The 13881-nt window shown below is 49.2% G+C and overlaps 1 protein-coding gene across 1 annotated transcript; it reads right to left on the reverse strand.

Annotated features, from left to right (window-relative positions):
• Window positions 1-4551: 4551 nt before the first annotated feature.
• Window positions 4552-6246, reverse strand: LOC149449302 (E3 ubiquitin-protein ligase TRIM39-like). Its single transcript, XM_089693432.1, has one exon. The coding sequence runs from the start codon at window positions 6244-6246 to the stop codon at window positions 4651-4653; it is 1596 nt and encodes a 531-aa protein (XP_089549558.1). The 3' UTR covers window positions 4552-4650.
• Between the last annotated feature and the right edge of the window lie 7635 nt (window positions 6247-13881).

Below are 13881 nucleotides of genomic sequence, written 5' to 3' on the forward strand. Positions count from 1 at the left end.
CTCTCCCCGGACCCCGCATTCACTATATCCGGTCTCCCCGGACCCCGCATTCACTATATCCGCTCTTCCCGGACCCCGCATTCACTATATCCGCTCTCCCCGGACCCCGCATTCACTATATCCGCTCTCCCCGGACCCCGCATTCACTATATCCGCTCTCCCCGGACCCCCCATTCACTATATCCGCTCTCCCCGGACCCCGCATTCACTATATCCGCTCTCCCCGGACCCCGCATTCACTATATCCGCTCTCCCCGGACCCCGCATTCACTATATCCGCTCTCCCCGGACCCCCCATTCACTATATCCGCTCTCCCCGGACCCCGCATTCACTATATCCGCTCTCCCCGGACCCCGCATTCACTATGTCCGCTCTCCCCGGACCCCGCATTCACTATGTCCGCTCTCCCCGGACCCCGCATTCACTATGTCCGCTCTCCCCTGACCCCGCATTCACTATATCCGCTCTCCCCGGACCCCGCATTCACTATATCCGCTCTCCCCGGACCCCGCATTCACTATCTCCGCTCTCCCCGGACCCCGCCTTCACTATATCCGGTCTCCCCGGACCCCGCATTCACTATATCTGCTCTCCCCGGACCCCGCATTCACTATATCTGCTCTCCCCGGACCCCGCATTCACTATATCCGCTCTCCCCGGACCCCGCATTTACTATATCCTCTCTCCCCGTACCCCGCATTCACTATATCCGCTCTCCCCAGACCCTGCATTCACTATATCCTCTCTACCCGGACTCTGCATTCACTATATCCTCTCTCCCTGGACCCCGCATTCACTATATCCGCTCTCCCCGGACCCCGCATTTACTATATCCGCTCTCCCCGGACCCCGCATTCACTATATCCGCTCTCCCTGGACCCCGCATTCACTATATACGCTCTCCCCGGACTCTGCATTCACTATATCCTCTCTCCCCGGACCCCGCATTCACTATATCCGCTCTCCCCGGACCCCGCATTCACTATATCCGTTCTCCCCGGACTCTGCATTCACTATATCCGCTCTCCCTGGACCCTGCATTCACTATATCCTCTCTCCCTGGACCCTGCATTCACTATATCTGGTCTCCCACAGCACACACAACATGGAAGTGCAATTATTTTAGTAAATACAAACTGCTAAATACCTTTTCTCATCAGTAGTTGGAGCAGTCCTGTGGCTTCTATCACTGTCCAGCAGAGCGCTGGTTAAAGCTGAAACTGAGCACGTGCAGAGTGTCTTCATATGATATGTCTTATCAGGAGATAAGAGGGGGGCACTGGAAGAAGGGGAGGATCAGAGAAGACAGGATCAAACAGCGTTTTTACACAATGTGTAAAAACCTTATAGAGTCAGTATATGAACTATGATCCTACCCTTCTGGTGTAACTAGTATCTAGCTTCCCTCAGCAGATCCCAGGGATAGCGGTGGAAATGTTGATTCCTTGGACTCCAGCCACAGGGACCTTTTTTTTTTTTTTTTTGGGCATCTCCTATTTTTATGTTAGCTCCTCCCTCCTTAAAATTAAGAGCACTGCACCCTGATTATAAGTTGGAGGTATGGACGAGATCCATTATTGGAGAATAAGTTTTATATGCCAAATATAAGGATCGGGTCCACAACAAGTGCGTCTCAACAGGAAGAGTATCCTCATGGAATGTACCCAAGAGAGCGAATTTAGGATCCATCTGCACCTTCATGGAACAAAGTGAATGAAGGGTTGTAAAGACAGAATTCCAATATCGGTGGAGCTTGGGGCAACACCATAACATGTGGACAAGTGAAGCTGCAGGTGAATTACATCTAGGGAATTGTGGTGCTTCTGCTCTTCCCCAGGAAGATCATTTTTGTGGGGTGTAGTGTACCCTATGGAGTATAAATCAGTCAGGCGTTGTGAGGGGGATAATGCAGGGGCGTATCCGCCGTGAGGCAGACAAGGCATTTGCTTTGGGCGGCTTTTTTCAGGGAACAGTGCCGTCACTATAAATGACTGTGCTCAGACGCGGGGGACGGGATCAGCTGTCTTCAGGCTAGCGAGGACGGGTGAGGAGACAGAGAACCTGGCAACCATGCCCAATAAAGGGCACGATGTCTATGAAGATCTACGGGTTCTACTCCTTTTACTACGAGGTGCGGTATGTGAGTCTTCTCCGAGCTGCTGGATGGGTAACTATATTGGTGAAAGCACGATGTAGACCAGAAAATCTTGGCAAATGTGAAATGACCACATTGTATTTATATTGTGAATTATCGGACAGCACTGGGATGAGTCTTGTTGACCCTTCGAGTGGCTTCAAGGTCTAATGGGTTGTGCAGCACTCATCTAAAGTGTGTAGGCAAACCGGTCATCCATAGTGCTTGGTCTAGACCAGGCCTTTCCGGGTGGTCCACAGTCCCTGACCTTCTGTAGTATCTCAGCAGACTCTGACCATCTCCTGTGTCCTCTACACAGTCTCTGACCATCTCCTATATCCTCTACACAGTCTCTGACCTTCTCCTGTATCCTGTCTGCAGTCTCTGACCGTCTCCTGTATCCTGTCCACAGTCTCTTACCAACTCCTGAGGCGGAGCTCTAATAGGAAGAGGTGGAGCCAAAAGTGGATGGGGTGGGGTTTACAGATGAAAGGGTAGATCTTAAATAGGAAGGGTTGGGACAAATTTAGATGGGGGTGTGATTTTAGTCTTTCCTAGGGCAGCACAAAACCAGCATACACCACAGGGATAATGATACCCTTGTTAGGGTTTCTAGCGCCCGAGTCCATTCCTCATCTTCTGTCGAATCAATATCCTGTCTCCGCTGTAGGAAGCGGCATTTACAGCCATTTGCAGAGCGGAGTATGGATCCCCAAATCAGCCTCTTTTGGAACAAGATGTGGAAGTTGCCATAGTTAATGGTGTAGAGGGGTTCTACTTCACTGAATGTAACTTGTCTTTGACCATTGTACTTTCCTTTAAATGATGGAAGTAGGAGTGGTGGGGGGACCTTTGGGCTCAGCCCAGCTGAATATCTACAAATTCTAAGGAAGCAGAAGCCGCACTCCAAATTTCCACCTCATACTTAGCTTTACTGATACAAAACCATTTTGCACAAACATCTCACCCAATGTGACACCTGAGAAAATCCGTACATTGGACACAAGAGGCCGGTACACTCTTCAAGGTCGGCGAAGGCAGGAGGGCGTGCTTAGCTGCAAAAGGCCCCTCCTCCATATTAACCACTTCCAGACCGGACACTTTTACCCCCTTCCTGACCAGGGCAATTTTCAGCTTTTAGCGCTATCACACTTTGAATGACAATTGCGCGGTCATGCAACACTGTACCCAAATGAATTTTTTACCATTTTTTTGAGATAGATAAAGCTTTACTTTGGTGGTATTTATTCACCACTGGGATTTGTATTTTTTTTGCTATGTAAATGAAATGTCCAAAAAATTTGAAAAAAAGTGTTTTTTTATACAATTTTGCAAATAAATAATATTTCATCATAAATCTTAGCCAAAATTTATTCCGTTATCTTTTTAGTAAAAAAAAAAAATCCAAATTAGTTTATAAGCAAAAATTATAATTTTTAAACATTTTTTTTTACATTTTTTTTTTTACATACTGTCACCCTAGCAGTACAGTGTCACCATGACACTGTACTACTTGTGGGGGGTGATGAAGATTTTTTTTTTTTTTTTTACACTGATTGCTTTTACACCCATATAGGATATAAAAGCAATCATTTCTCTTTCTCTCTGTGTGCATTCTTGCACTCATTGAAAAGAACTGAGTGAGCTGTGATTGGTCATAGCTTGTCACATGGTACAAGGCTTTTGTGAATAGCCTTGTACCATGTGACCTCTGTGATCATTCACAGATTTCACACATAGTAAGCAATGATGTCAGAAGTGACATCTTGCTTACTACTTTGCATGTGATCACTGATTGGCCAATCAGTGATCACATGATCGGGACTTCGTACAGAGGTCCCGTCCGACGATCGGTGTTTCACTGTGTCCGGAGGACACAGTGGGCACCGGATCGCGGTGCTGCGCGCTCCCAGGGAGCGCGCACAAGCAGGGTGCGGGGAGGCCGTTTATAGACGGCCACCCGACCCTGCAGTGCCACCGTCCGGCCGTTTATATACAACGGCCGGTCGGGAAGTGGTTAATGAAAAAACTTGCCCTTGAAGACTCCTGGGATGTATGACATCATTTTGGGCTAGGCCAGGAATCAGGAACCCACAGAAGAAATGAAAAAGTTGCAAATGAGTAAATATAATATACCTTCCTAACTATTTATTAAGGCCAACAGCATAAGGATTCATCAAAGTTCATTCTGATTGAAAGAGTAAAGTTCCGCTTTGAGGAAAGGAACCAGAGGTGGTAAATTATGATTATTATTATTATACAGGATTTATATAGCGCCAACAGTTTGCTCAGCGCTTTACAATATAAGGGAGACCGTACAATTACAATACATTTCAGTACAGAAGGAATATGAGGGGTAAATGGTTTGTTTCACCCCTGTAAACTGAAACATCTGGAAGAGAGCTTCTTTAAAATACAAGAAAGAAGACTAAAAACTAAAATGAATGCAGCCGTCACATCTAAGAATTTGTGAGCTGCAATATAATAAATGTTTGCTCTTGGGTTTAATACTACTTTAAGTGTCCCCAAAAATGGATTTTCCCCCTCTCCCCCCACAGATCTTTATACAACCTCCCCATACACGTAACCCGGCATGGAGGGGCTCAGTGAAGGTGGTGGTGAAGGTGTGGAGGTGTCGGATCGGGTCACACAGATCATAAAAGGAGATCCGCCCGGCCTCATAATCCAGATATATCCTGACTCTGGTACTGGGGGGATTGGAGGGTAAGAGGGTCACATTGCTGTTATGTATTGCCCCAAACTGATCACCATTCCTGTACAATCCCCAGGACTTGTTATTACATCCAATCAGTGACTGCCGTCCTCTCCTGTCTATACTGGGGTAACACATCCCGACTCTCCATCCATCTGACCCCCCAACATCCACTTCCCAGTAATGTCTCCCTGAGGAGAAACTCTGACTGCTCAACACCTGATAAAAATCCTGAAATCTCTCTGGTGTTTCTGGACGATTCTGTTTTCTATCTGACCTGGATACAGTTTTCCTGTCATCTGATATATGTAGATTATTATGAGCTGTGTTTCCATCCAGTAATATGTCCTCAGCTCCCAGTATATAGAAGGATACATTTCCCTCTGTTATTATATCAGATAATGTGTGTAATGTGTCTGATATCCCAGCCACATCCAGCCCCCCTCCATCATGGAGGAGTTCCTCATGTCTCTCTCTGTCCTCATTATCTCCATCCTCAGTATCACACAAGTCACCTGTGTCTGATTCCTGTAGGACAGTCAGTGGATCCGTCATGTTACACAGCTCCTCAATGTCACGCATCTTCCTGGACAGCTCCTCCTTCTTTATTTCCAGATCCCGGATGAAGATGGAGACCCGCTCTGCCCTCCCGGAGATTTCCCTCAGGACTCTCTTCTCCAGGTCTTCCAGACGTCTCCTGAGATCTATAAACAGGGCAGTAAATCTCTTGGTGTCACCAGCCTCTTCTTCTTCTACTTTCCTCCTGTGTTCCTGCAGACTCTGGACTCTTTCCTCCATCTCCTCTCTCTTTGTCAGAAGTTTCTGCAGAACATTCCTCAGTGTCTCCTTCTTCTTCTCAGACGCCTCATCCAGTGACTCCATCTCATGTCCTTTATGTCCTCCAATCATACAACAAGACACACAGATACAGGTCTTATCCGCTATGCAAAAATACTTCAAGACTTCCTTATGGACGGAGCATTTCCTGCTCTCCATGGACAAGGTGGGGTCACATAAGATGTGTTCTGGGGACTTTTTGTGGACTCTCAGGTGTTTATCACACAGAGAAACCTCACAGAGCAGACAGGTTCTAACAGCAGGTACAGGATAGTCCACACAGTGAGTACAGAAGACCCCGGACTCCTCCTGATCAGGCTGAGCAGACTGGAAATTCTCCAAAAAATTACGCAGTGTTATGTTCCTGTGCAGTGCAGACCGATCCGGAAACTTCTCTCTGCATTCCGGACAGGAATATCCTCCAGACCCCCCCTGTGCATCCAGAACACGATCAATACAGACTCGGCAGAAGTTATGTCCACATCTCAGCATTACAGGATCTGTATAAATGTTCAGACAGACGGAACATTTCACCTCGACTCTCAGATTAGCAGAGGCCATCGCTGACAGCAGGAAAAATGGAAGTGAAAGTCTCTGACACCAGGAAAAATGCAGCACACAGTTAACCCTTTGAACGCCTCTCATGTTAAACCCTCCTGCCCAGTGCCATTGGTACAGTGTCAGTGTTTTTTATTAGCACTGATCACTGTATTGGTGTCACTGCGGATGTCAGTGATACCAAATCAGTTCCCCCTGTGTTCGAATTCCCGCCACAGTCCTGCTATAATTCGCTGATCGCCACCATTACTTGTAAAAATAATAATAATAATGAAAAAAAAAATCCCAACATCTATACCGCCATGTGAAAACTCTATAACTGTCATGTAAACCAATTCATTTACACGTATTGGGATTTTGTTTTAGCAAAGACACGGAGCACAATACATTTTGGCCTAAATTTATGATGAAATTTGATATTTTAAATTTTTAACTGGACGTTTTTTAATAGCAAAAAGTAAAAAAAAAATTATTTTTTTTTTCAAAATTGTTAGTATTTTTTTTTTTTACCACAAAAATAAAAACCACACAGGAGATCTAATACCACCAAAGGAAAGCTCTATTTGTGGGAGGAAAAGGACGTAAATTTCATTTGGGTGCAGTGTTGCATGACCGCGCAATTGTCAGTTAAAGTAATGCAGCACCGTAACGCTAAAAATGGCCTGGTCAGGGAGGGGGGAATCCTCAGGAGGGGGAGGGGTTAATGCCCTGCAACAGCACCACAAATGCCCCCGTGATTGAAGAGCATTGCGATAGACTTGAATGGGAGGCGTTGAAAGGCTTCGAACTTCTCCTCGGGGTCCTTTCAGTTTCTCCTCGGTTTCTTGTCATTTTCTCATCAGTTTTTACATTCTTTACAGAAAACAATTGAGTACTGTCCGTGATACTTTTTTTTATTTGCACTAACATACAATTTTGAGGACAAACTTTCGGGGTATGTCCCCTTCTTCAAGGTCCAGGCAGTACTACTTCACAAAGTTTTAGCAGAATGTTAAAAGAAATGTTAAAAAGGGGGAAAAAACACACACAATCAAATGTACACAGCAATGGTTATAAAACTAGGATTAGACTAGAGATAAGACAGAGCAAAAGCAATGGAAAAAGATTACCAATCAGGAAACAAAAGTAGTCTTTGAAACCCTAACATCATTGGACCCTGCCAACATTAACCAAATCAAGAATGAGTTGGAAACTCTACAAACACAACTACAAAAACTTGACATGAATGGGAAGCAAAAAAAACTTCAGAAGTTATGCCAAGAGCAGACATTTTGGATACAACCTAAAAGTAAAAGCAACCCAACACCTATACCTCCTACTATGACCTGGAATCCAATCCAGAATCCCAAGGGATCCCTTGTGTAAATGCTGACCCGACTGAAAATGTGGATATAACATAAGAACTCGGATTCATCAATTTGTCAAATCATAAACTTTCTGAACCAGAATTAAGCATCCTCTCCAAAGGCCTTACATTCTGCCCAACCACCAAATTGGATCATTTACAATTATTGTCAGATATGGAGGATTTCTTCAGGAGACTAAGGCTCAAAGAATATTTCCACAATAATGAAAGTAATCCTAGGACAATGGAGTGCGACACAAAGAAAAAAAACATCTGCTTCACACCTCCACAAGGACGCAAACCCAAACTGGACAACTGTATTGATAGCTTCAGATTGCGAGCTACATCCCTGATATCCACCCAGCAAAATAAAATTCTGTAAAATCCTTCACCACTGGAGCGAAGAGCTATACACGATTTGCACAATAATCAGGCCATCAACATCAAAACAGCGGATAAAGGGGGGAGCAGTTGTTGTGATGGATACAAACAAATACATACAAGAAGGCCAGAGGCAGCTGGAAAATGCCATCTACTATAAGAAACTGGATTATGAGCCAACCCAGGACTTTACAAAGCAATTAAAAGGTCTCATTAAAACACTTCCAGCCCACCTACATTCAGAACTCATAAATGCGATTCCAGATCATCCAGAAATCGGGGACTTCTACATGCTGCCCAAAGTCCACAAGCCAGGAAATCCAGGCAGACCCATCATAACAGGTATGAACACACCGAACAAATCTCAGGCTTTGTAGAAAAAATGTTAAAACCACTATTCATAAATACTGCTAGTTTCCTGCAAGACACAACTGATTTCCTGAACAAAATCAACAATATCCAGCAATTACCATCAAACTGCTATGGGAAGTAAAATGGCACCCCAATATGCCAATTTATTTATGGCTGACCTGGAGGAAAAATTCCTGAACAGCACGGAACAAAAACCATACAGATACTATCGCTATATTGATGATATTTTCATCATCACCGAAGCCGCGGTGTCTCCTGCCGGCCGCGGCCGGAATCGCGGCTAGGATCGCGGCCACGCCGGGACGCCTCCGCTCCATCCCCAGGACAGGGGAAGCTGCCACCACCCCTACCGGTCCTGCCGACATCCAGGAGGGGTCCTGAGCCGCGACGAACCGGTACACCGCCGCCCAGCCCAGCTGCCATCACGCTGCTAGCCACCAGGTACACTATCAAGGGCACCTACTACCCACCAGGGAGCCCAGCCGCCATCACACCGCTAGCCACCAGGGACACTAACAGGGGCACCTACTACCCACCAGGGACTGCAAACCAACACCAGGGACTATAGGCCACTATCCCACCAGGGATTGCAAGCCCACCATCCCACCAGGGATCGCAAGCCCACCATCCCACCAGGGATCGCAAGCCCACCATCCCACCAAGGATCGCAAATCCACCACCCCACCAGGGATCACAAGCCCACCACCCCACCAGGGATCGTAAGTCCACCACCCCGCCAGAGACCGCAAGCCCACCATCCGGCCAGGGACCGCAAGCCCACCATCCGGCCAGGGATCGCAAGCCCACCATCCCACCAAGGATCGCAAATCCACCACCCCACCAGGGATCACAAGCCCACCACCCCACCAGGGATCGTAAGTCCACCACCCCGCCAGAGACCGCAAGCCCACCATCCGGCCAGGGACCGCAAGCCCACCATCCGGCCAGGGACCGCAAGCCCACCATCCCGCCAGGGACCGCACGCCCACCATCCTGCCAGGGACCGCAAGCCCACCATCCCGCCAGGGATCGAAAGCACACCATCCCGCCAGGGATTGCAAGCACACCATCCCGCCAGGGATCGCAAGCCCACTGTCCCGCCAGGGATCGCCAGCCACCATCCCGCCAGGGATCACCAGACCCCATGCTCTACACCGACTCCAGACGCCATGCTCTACATCAACTCCATGCGCCGTGCCCTGCTTCATCTCCAGACGCCGTACCCTGCATCATCTCCAGACGCCGTACCCTGCATCATCTCCAGACGCCATGCCCTGCATCATCCCCAGATGCCGTGCCCTGCATCATCCCTAGATGCCGTGCCCTGCTTCATCCCCAGATGCCGTGCCACAGCACTCACGGCCGCCGGCCTAAAGCACCCACGGACTGCAACTTGCCAGCTGCTGACCCACCTGCCCACCACTCTCACTCTCCTCCTACAGATGGACACAGATGACCTCCACCATGACGTGCCAGACTCTCCGCATCATCACGCCCTAATATGAAACCTCTCACCTCCCCAATCTGACCAGCACTCCGCTCACTCTAACATGCCACCTGCACTCCTCCTCGTATTCCTCTCCTCCATTCCCAAAATTGCCTCCCCCTACCCCCCTACTCCCCCAAAACAGCTCTACATTGCTCCTTCACTTCTTCCTTCTCCCCACTACGGCTCTCACCACCTCCTCCTAATACTCCACTCTCCCGCCGACCCTCATGCCACCACTAACAAATCCACTCGCTCCTGCACATCCCGTTCCCATGTCACCTTCCTCACCCTTCTCCTCCTAAGCGCCGGTGACATCTGCCCAAACCCTGGCCCCCCACGTCCCCACTCCCCCTCTAGGCACCCTCCTGCTCCCGCCAGCCGCTGCAATCCCCTCAACTTCATACCCGTCCCCCTCCTCCCCGCATCCACCCCTCCACTCTCAGTTGCACTCCTGAACGCCCGCTCGGTTTGCAACAAGCTCACTGCCATCCATGACTACTTTGTTTCCCACTCCCTCAACCTCCTAGCGGTCACCGAAACCTGAATCCAACCCACCGACTCCACCTCCACTGCAGCACTCACCTATGGAGGCCTCGTCTGGACCCACTCACCCAGACCGAGTGGTCGCAGAGGCGGCGGGGTCGGCATGCTCCTGTCACTGCTGAGCACCTTCCAGGTCCTCCCTAACCCCCCCTCCCTAACCTTCTCCTCCTTCGAGGCCCACTGCATCCAGCTCTTCTCTCCCACTCCCCTGAGAATTGCAGTAATCTATCGGCCTCCTCGATCCATATCCCTCTTCCTGAACAACTTTGCCGCCTGGCTTCCCTTCTTCCTCTCCTCTGAGCTACCGACCATCATCAACATCCCCATCAATGCCAACAACCCGGCTACTTCCCAAATCCTCCTGCTAAATTCCTCCTTCGCGCTCACACAGCACACACAGTCCTCCACCCACACCAATGGAAACACCCTAGACCTTGTTTTCTCCCACCTCTGCACCCCCCACAACTTCACAAACACCCCCTTCCCCCTCTCTGACCACCACCTCCTCACATTTTCAATCTCCCCCTCCTCTAACTCCCCCCCCAAAGTGTCAAACCATCACCAGCCGTAACCTCCGCAACCTGAACCCGGCCCATCTCCAGCCGGCAGCTAACAGTCTGTACGATAGTATCCTTCCTCTGTCATGCCACTACTGCGTACAACGACTCACTGTTGGCTGCCCTTGACTTCCTGGCACCTCTAACCATGCGTAAAGTCAGACCCCGACTGCTTCAACCCTGGCAGAACGATCACACAAAATGTCTCAAACGATGCAGTCGCGCGCTGGAGCGATTATGGCGCAAAACCAGATCCCCTTGTGCGTTCTCCCTCTACAAAGCCGCCTTTCTCACCTACACCACCTCCCTCCACGCCGCCAAGCAAGCCTAGTTCGTTAACCACATCAACACCCTCTCCACCTGTCCTCGCCGGCTCTTCTCCACCTTCAAATCCCTGCTCTCTCCCCCCACCTCCACTCAGTACCTCACTCACTGCCCACGAGGTTGCCAATCATTTCCAAAACATGATTGACGCAACCCGTAAGTTCATCGTCAACTCACAATCTACCTCTCCACCTTGCCCCCCATCACCCCCTCAACTCTCCCCTCCTCCGACCTCATACCTGCACTGCCCCCCACCATACCTAACACCCCACACACTATCACCTCCCCAACACTCTGCTCCTTCAGCCCAGCTACCACTGAGGAGGTCACTAAGGTCTTCACTGAAGCCCGCCTCACCACTTGCACCCTGGACCCTATTCCCCCACAGCTTCTCCATTCACCCCCCCCCCCTCCGTTATTCGCTCCCTCACCCACATCTTCAATCTCTCCCTCTCCACTGGCACTTTCCCCTCCCCCATAAAGCACGCACACATCACCCCCATACTCAAAAAACCCTCCCTTGACCCCACTGACCCAAACAACCTTAGACCCATCTCCGTGCTACCATTCACTTCCAAGTTCCTTGAGCGCTTGGCCTACAATCGCCTAAGCGCTCACCTTACAGATAACAACCTCCTTGATCCAGTACAGTCAGGCTTCAGTCCCCTACACTCCACCGAAACCGCCCTACTTAAAATCACTAACGACCTGCTAACCGCCAAAGCTAATGACCATTGCTCAGTCCTCCTGCTCCTCGACCTCTCCGCGGCCTTTGACACAGTCGACCGCCCCCTCCTCCTTACAAAACGTAACTCCCTTGGCATCAGGGACGCTGCTCTCTCCTGGTTCTCCTCCTACCTATCCCAACATTCCTTCAGCGTCACCTATAACACTGCCACCTCCGCCTCTCTCCCCCTCACTGTTGGAGTCCCCCAAGGCTCTGTCCTCGGACCCCTCCTCTTCTCCATCTACACCTCCTCCATTAGCAAACTGATACACTCCCACGGCTTCAACTATCACCTCTATGCCAACGACACACAAATTTACCTCTCCACCCCCCACGTCACCCCCTCACTCTCCACCCGCATCGCCCACCTCCTGAACGACATATCAGACTGGATGTCACTCCATTTCCTCAAGTTAAACCTGTCCAAAACCGAGCTCCTGGTCTTCTTCCCAGCCTGCGCCCCCCAGATCCTCTACATCACTACTAGCAACACCACCATCAATCCCACCCCACACGCCAAAGACCTGGGTGTCACCCTGGACTCAAACCTTTCCTTCCAACCTCATGTCCAATCACTATCAAGGTCATGAAGGCTCCACCTTCGCAACATCTCCCCAGACACTACTAAACAACTCGTACACTCCCTCATCATCTCACGCCTGGACTACTGCAACTCCCTTCTCACCGGCCTACCCAAACAAACGCTATCCCCACTCCAGTCTATCCTGAATTCAGCGGCTAGACTTATCCACCTCACCAACCGCTCCACATCTGCCACCCCGATCTGCCAATCCCTTCACTGACTCCCGATTGCCCAGCGCATCAAATTCAAATTACTAACTCTGACCTACAAAGCCATTCACAACGCCACCCCAAACTACCTAACTGACCTGATACCCAAATACCACCCTACCCGTGCCCTTCGCTTCTCACAGGACCTCCTACTGTCTAGCTCCCTGGTCTCCTCCTCCCACGCCCAACTGCAGGACTTCTCCAGGACTTCCCCCATCCTCTGGAACTCCCTACCCCAATCCATCAGACTGTCACCTACCCTCCTCACCTTACGGCGCACCCTGAAAACCCATTTCTTCAGGGAAGCCTACCCCACCCTCACCTAACAACCGATCTCCTCCACTTCTCCCACCACTCCATCCCCCACAGCCACTTCCTCGTGTACCACTTCCCCTCCCTCCTAGATTGTGAGCTTGAAAGAGCAGGGCCCTCGAACCCCTTGTGTATTGTACTGTTACTGTTTTGTCTCATGTTCTGTCCCCCCTGCTATTGTACAGCGCTGAGCAAACCCTTTGGCGCTATATAAATACTGTATAATAATAATAATATGGACAGAAGGTGAAGAAAACCTAAAACAATTTTACTAATTGATCAACACTTTTCATCAATCAATCAAAATAAAAATGGAATACTCAAACACACGTCACCTTCCTAGACACCACAGTATACATCAGGGATGATACGCTTCACACCTCAATATACAGGAAACCCACTGACAGATGCAACTACCCCCACAGTTCCAGCTTCCACCCCCAACACACGAAACGTGCCATCATACACAGTCAGGCCATTAGATACCACCGAATATGTTCTGACCCAAGAGACAGAGATACACATCTCGGGACACTAGCAGACTCCTTCCATAAGAAAGGTTACAAGGAAAAAACTATCAACACCGGCATAAACACAACCTTGAGAACCTGAAGAGAAAATCTACTTCAGTACAAAGAGAAAAAATAAACAACCGTGTACCTCTGTAAATAAAATATGCAGCGCTATTAAAGTTAATATGAACAGGCGGAAAATCAGAACATGAATAGCATAATAACTAATATGAAAAAACTCAGTCCATATTGCATGGTGAGATAAAGTGATAGGTGCAATTGTC

Source organism: Staurois parvus, unplaced genomic scaffold, assembly GCF_062004578.1.
Source record: "Staurois parvus isolate SC_StPar_1 unplaced genomic scaffold, SC_StPar_1.0 ptg000633l, whole genome shotgun sequence".
NCBI classification, from domain to species: Eukaryota; Metazoa; Chordata; class Amphibia; order Anura; family Ranidae; genus Staurois; species Staurois parvus.

What these genes read in the sequence shown, in the direction of transcription:
- LOC149449302 (XM_089693432.1), bottom strand. Translation starts at nt 6,246, where the DNA reads ATGGCCTCTGCTAATCTGAGAGTCGAGGTGAAATGTTCCGTCTGTCTG.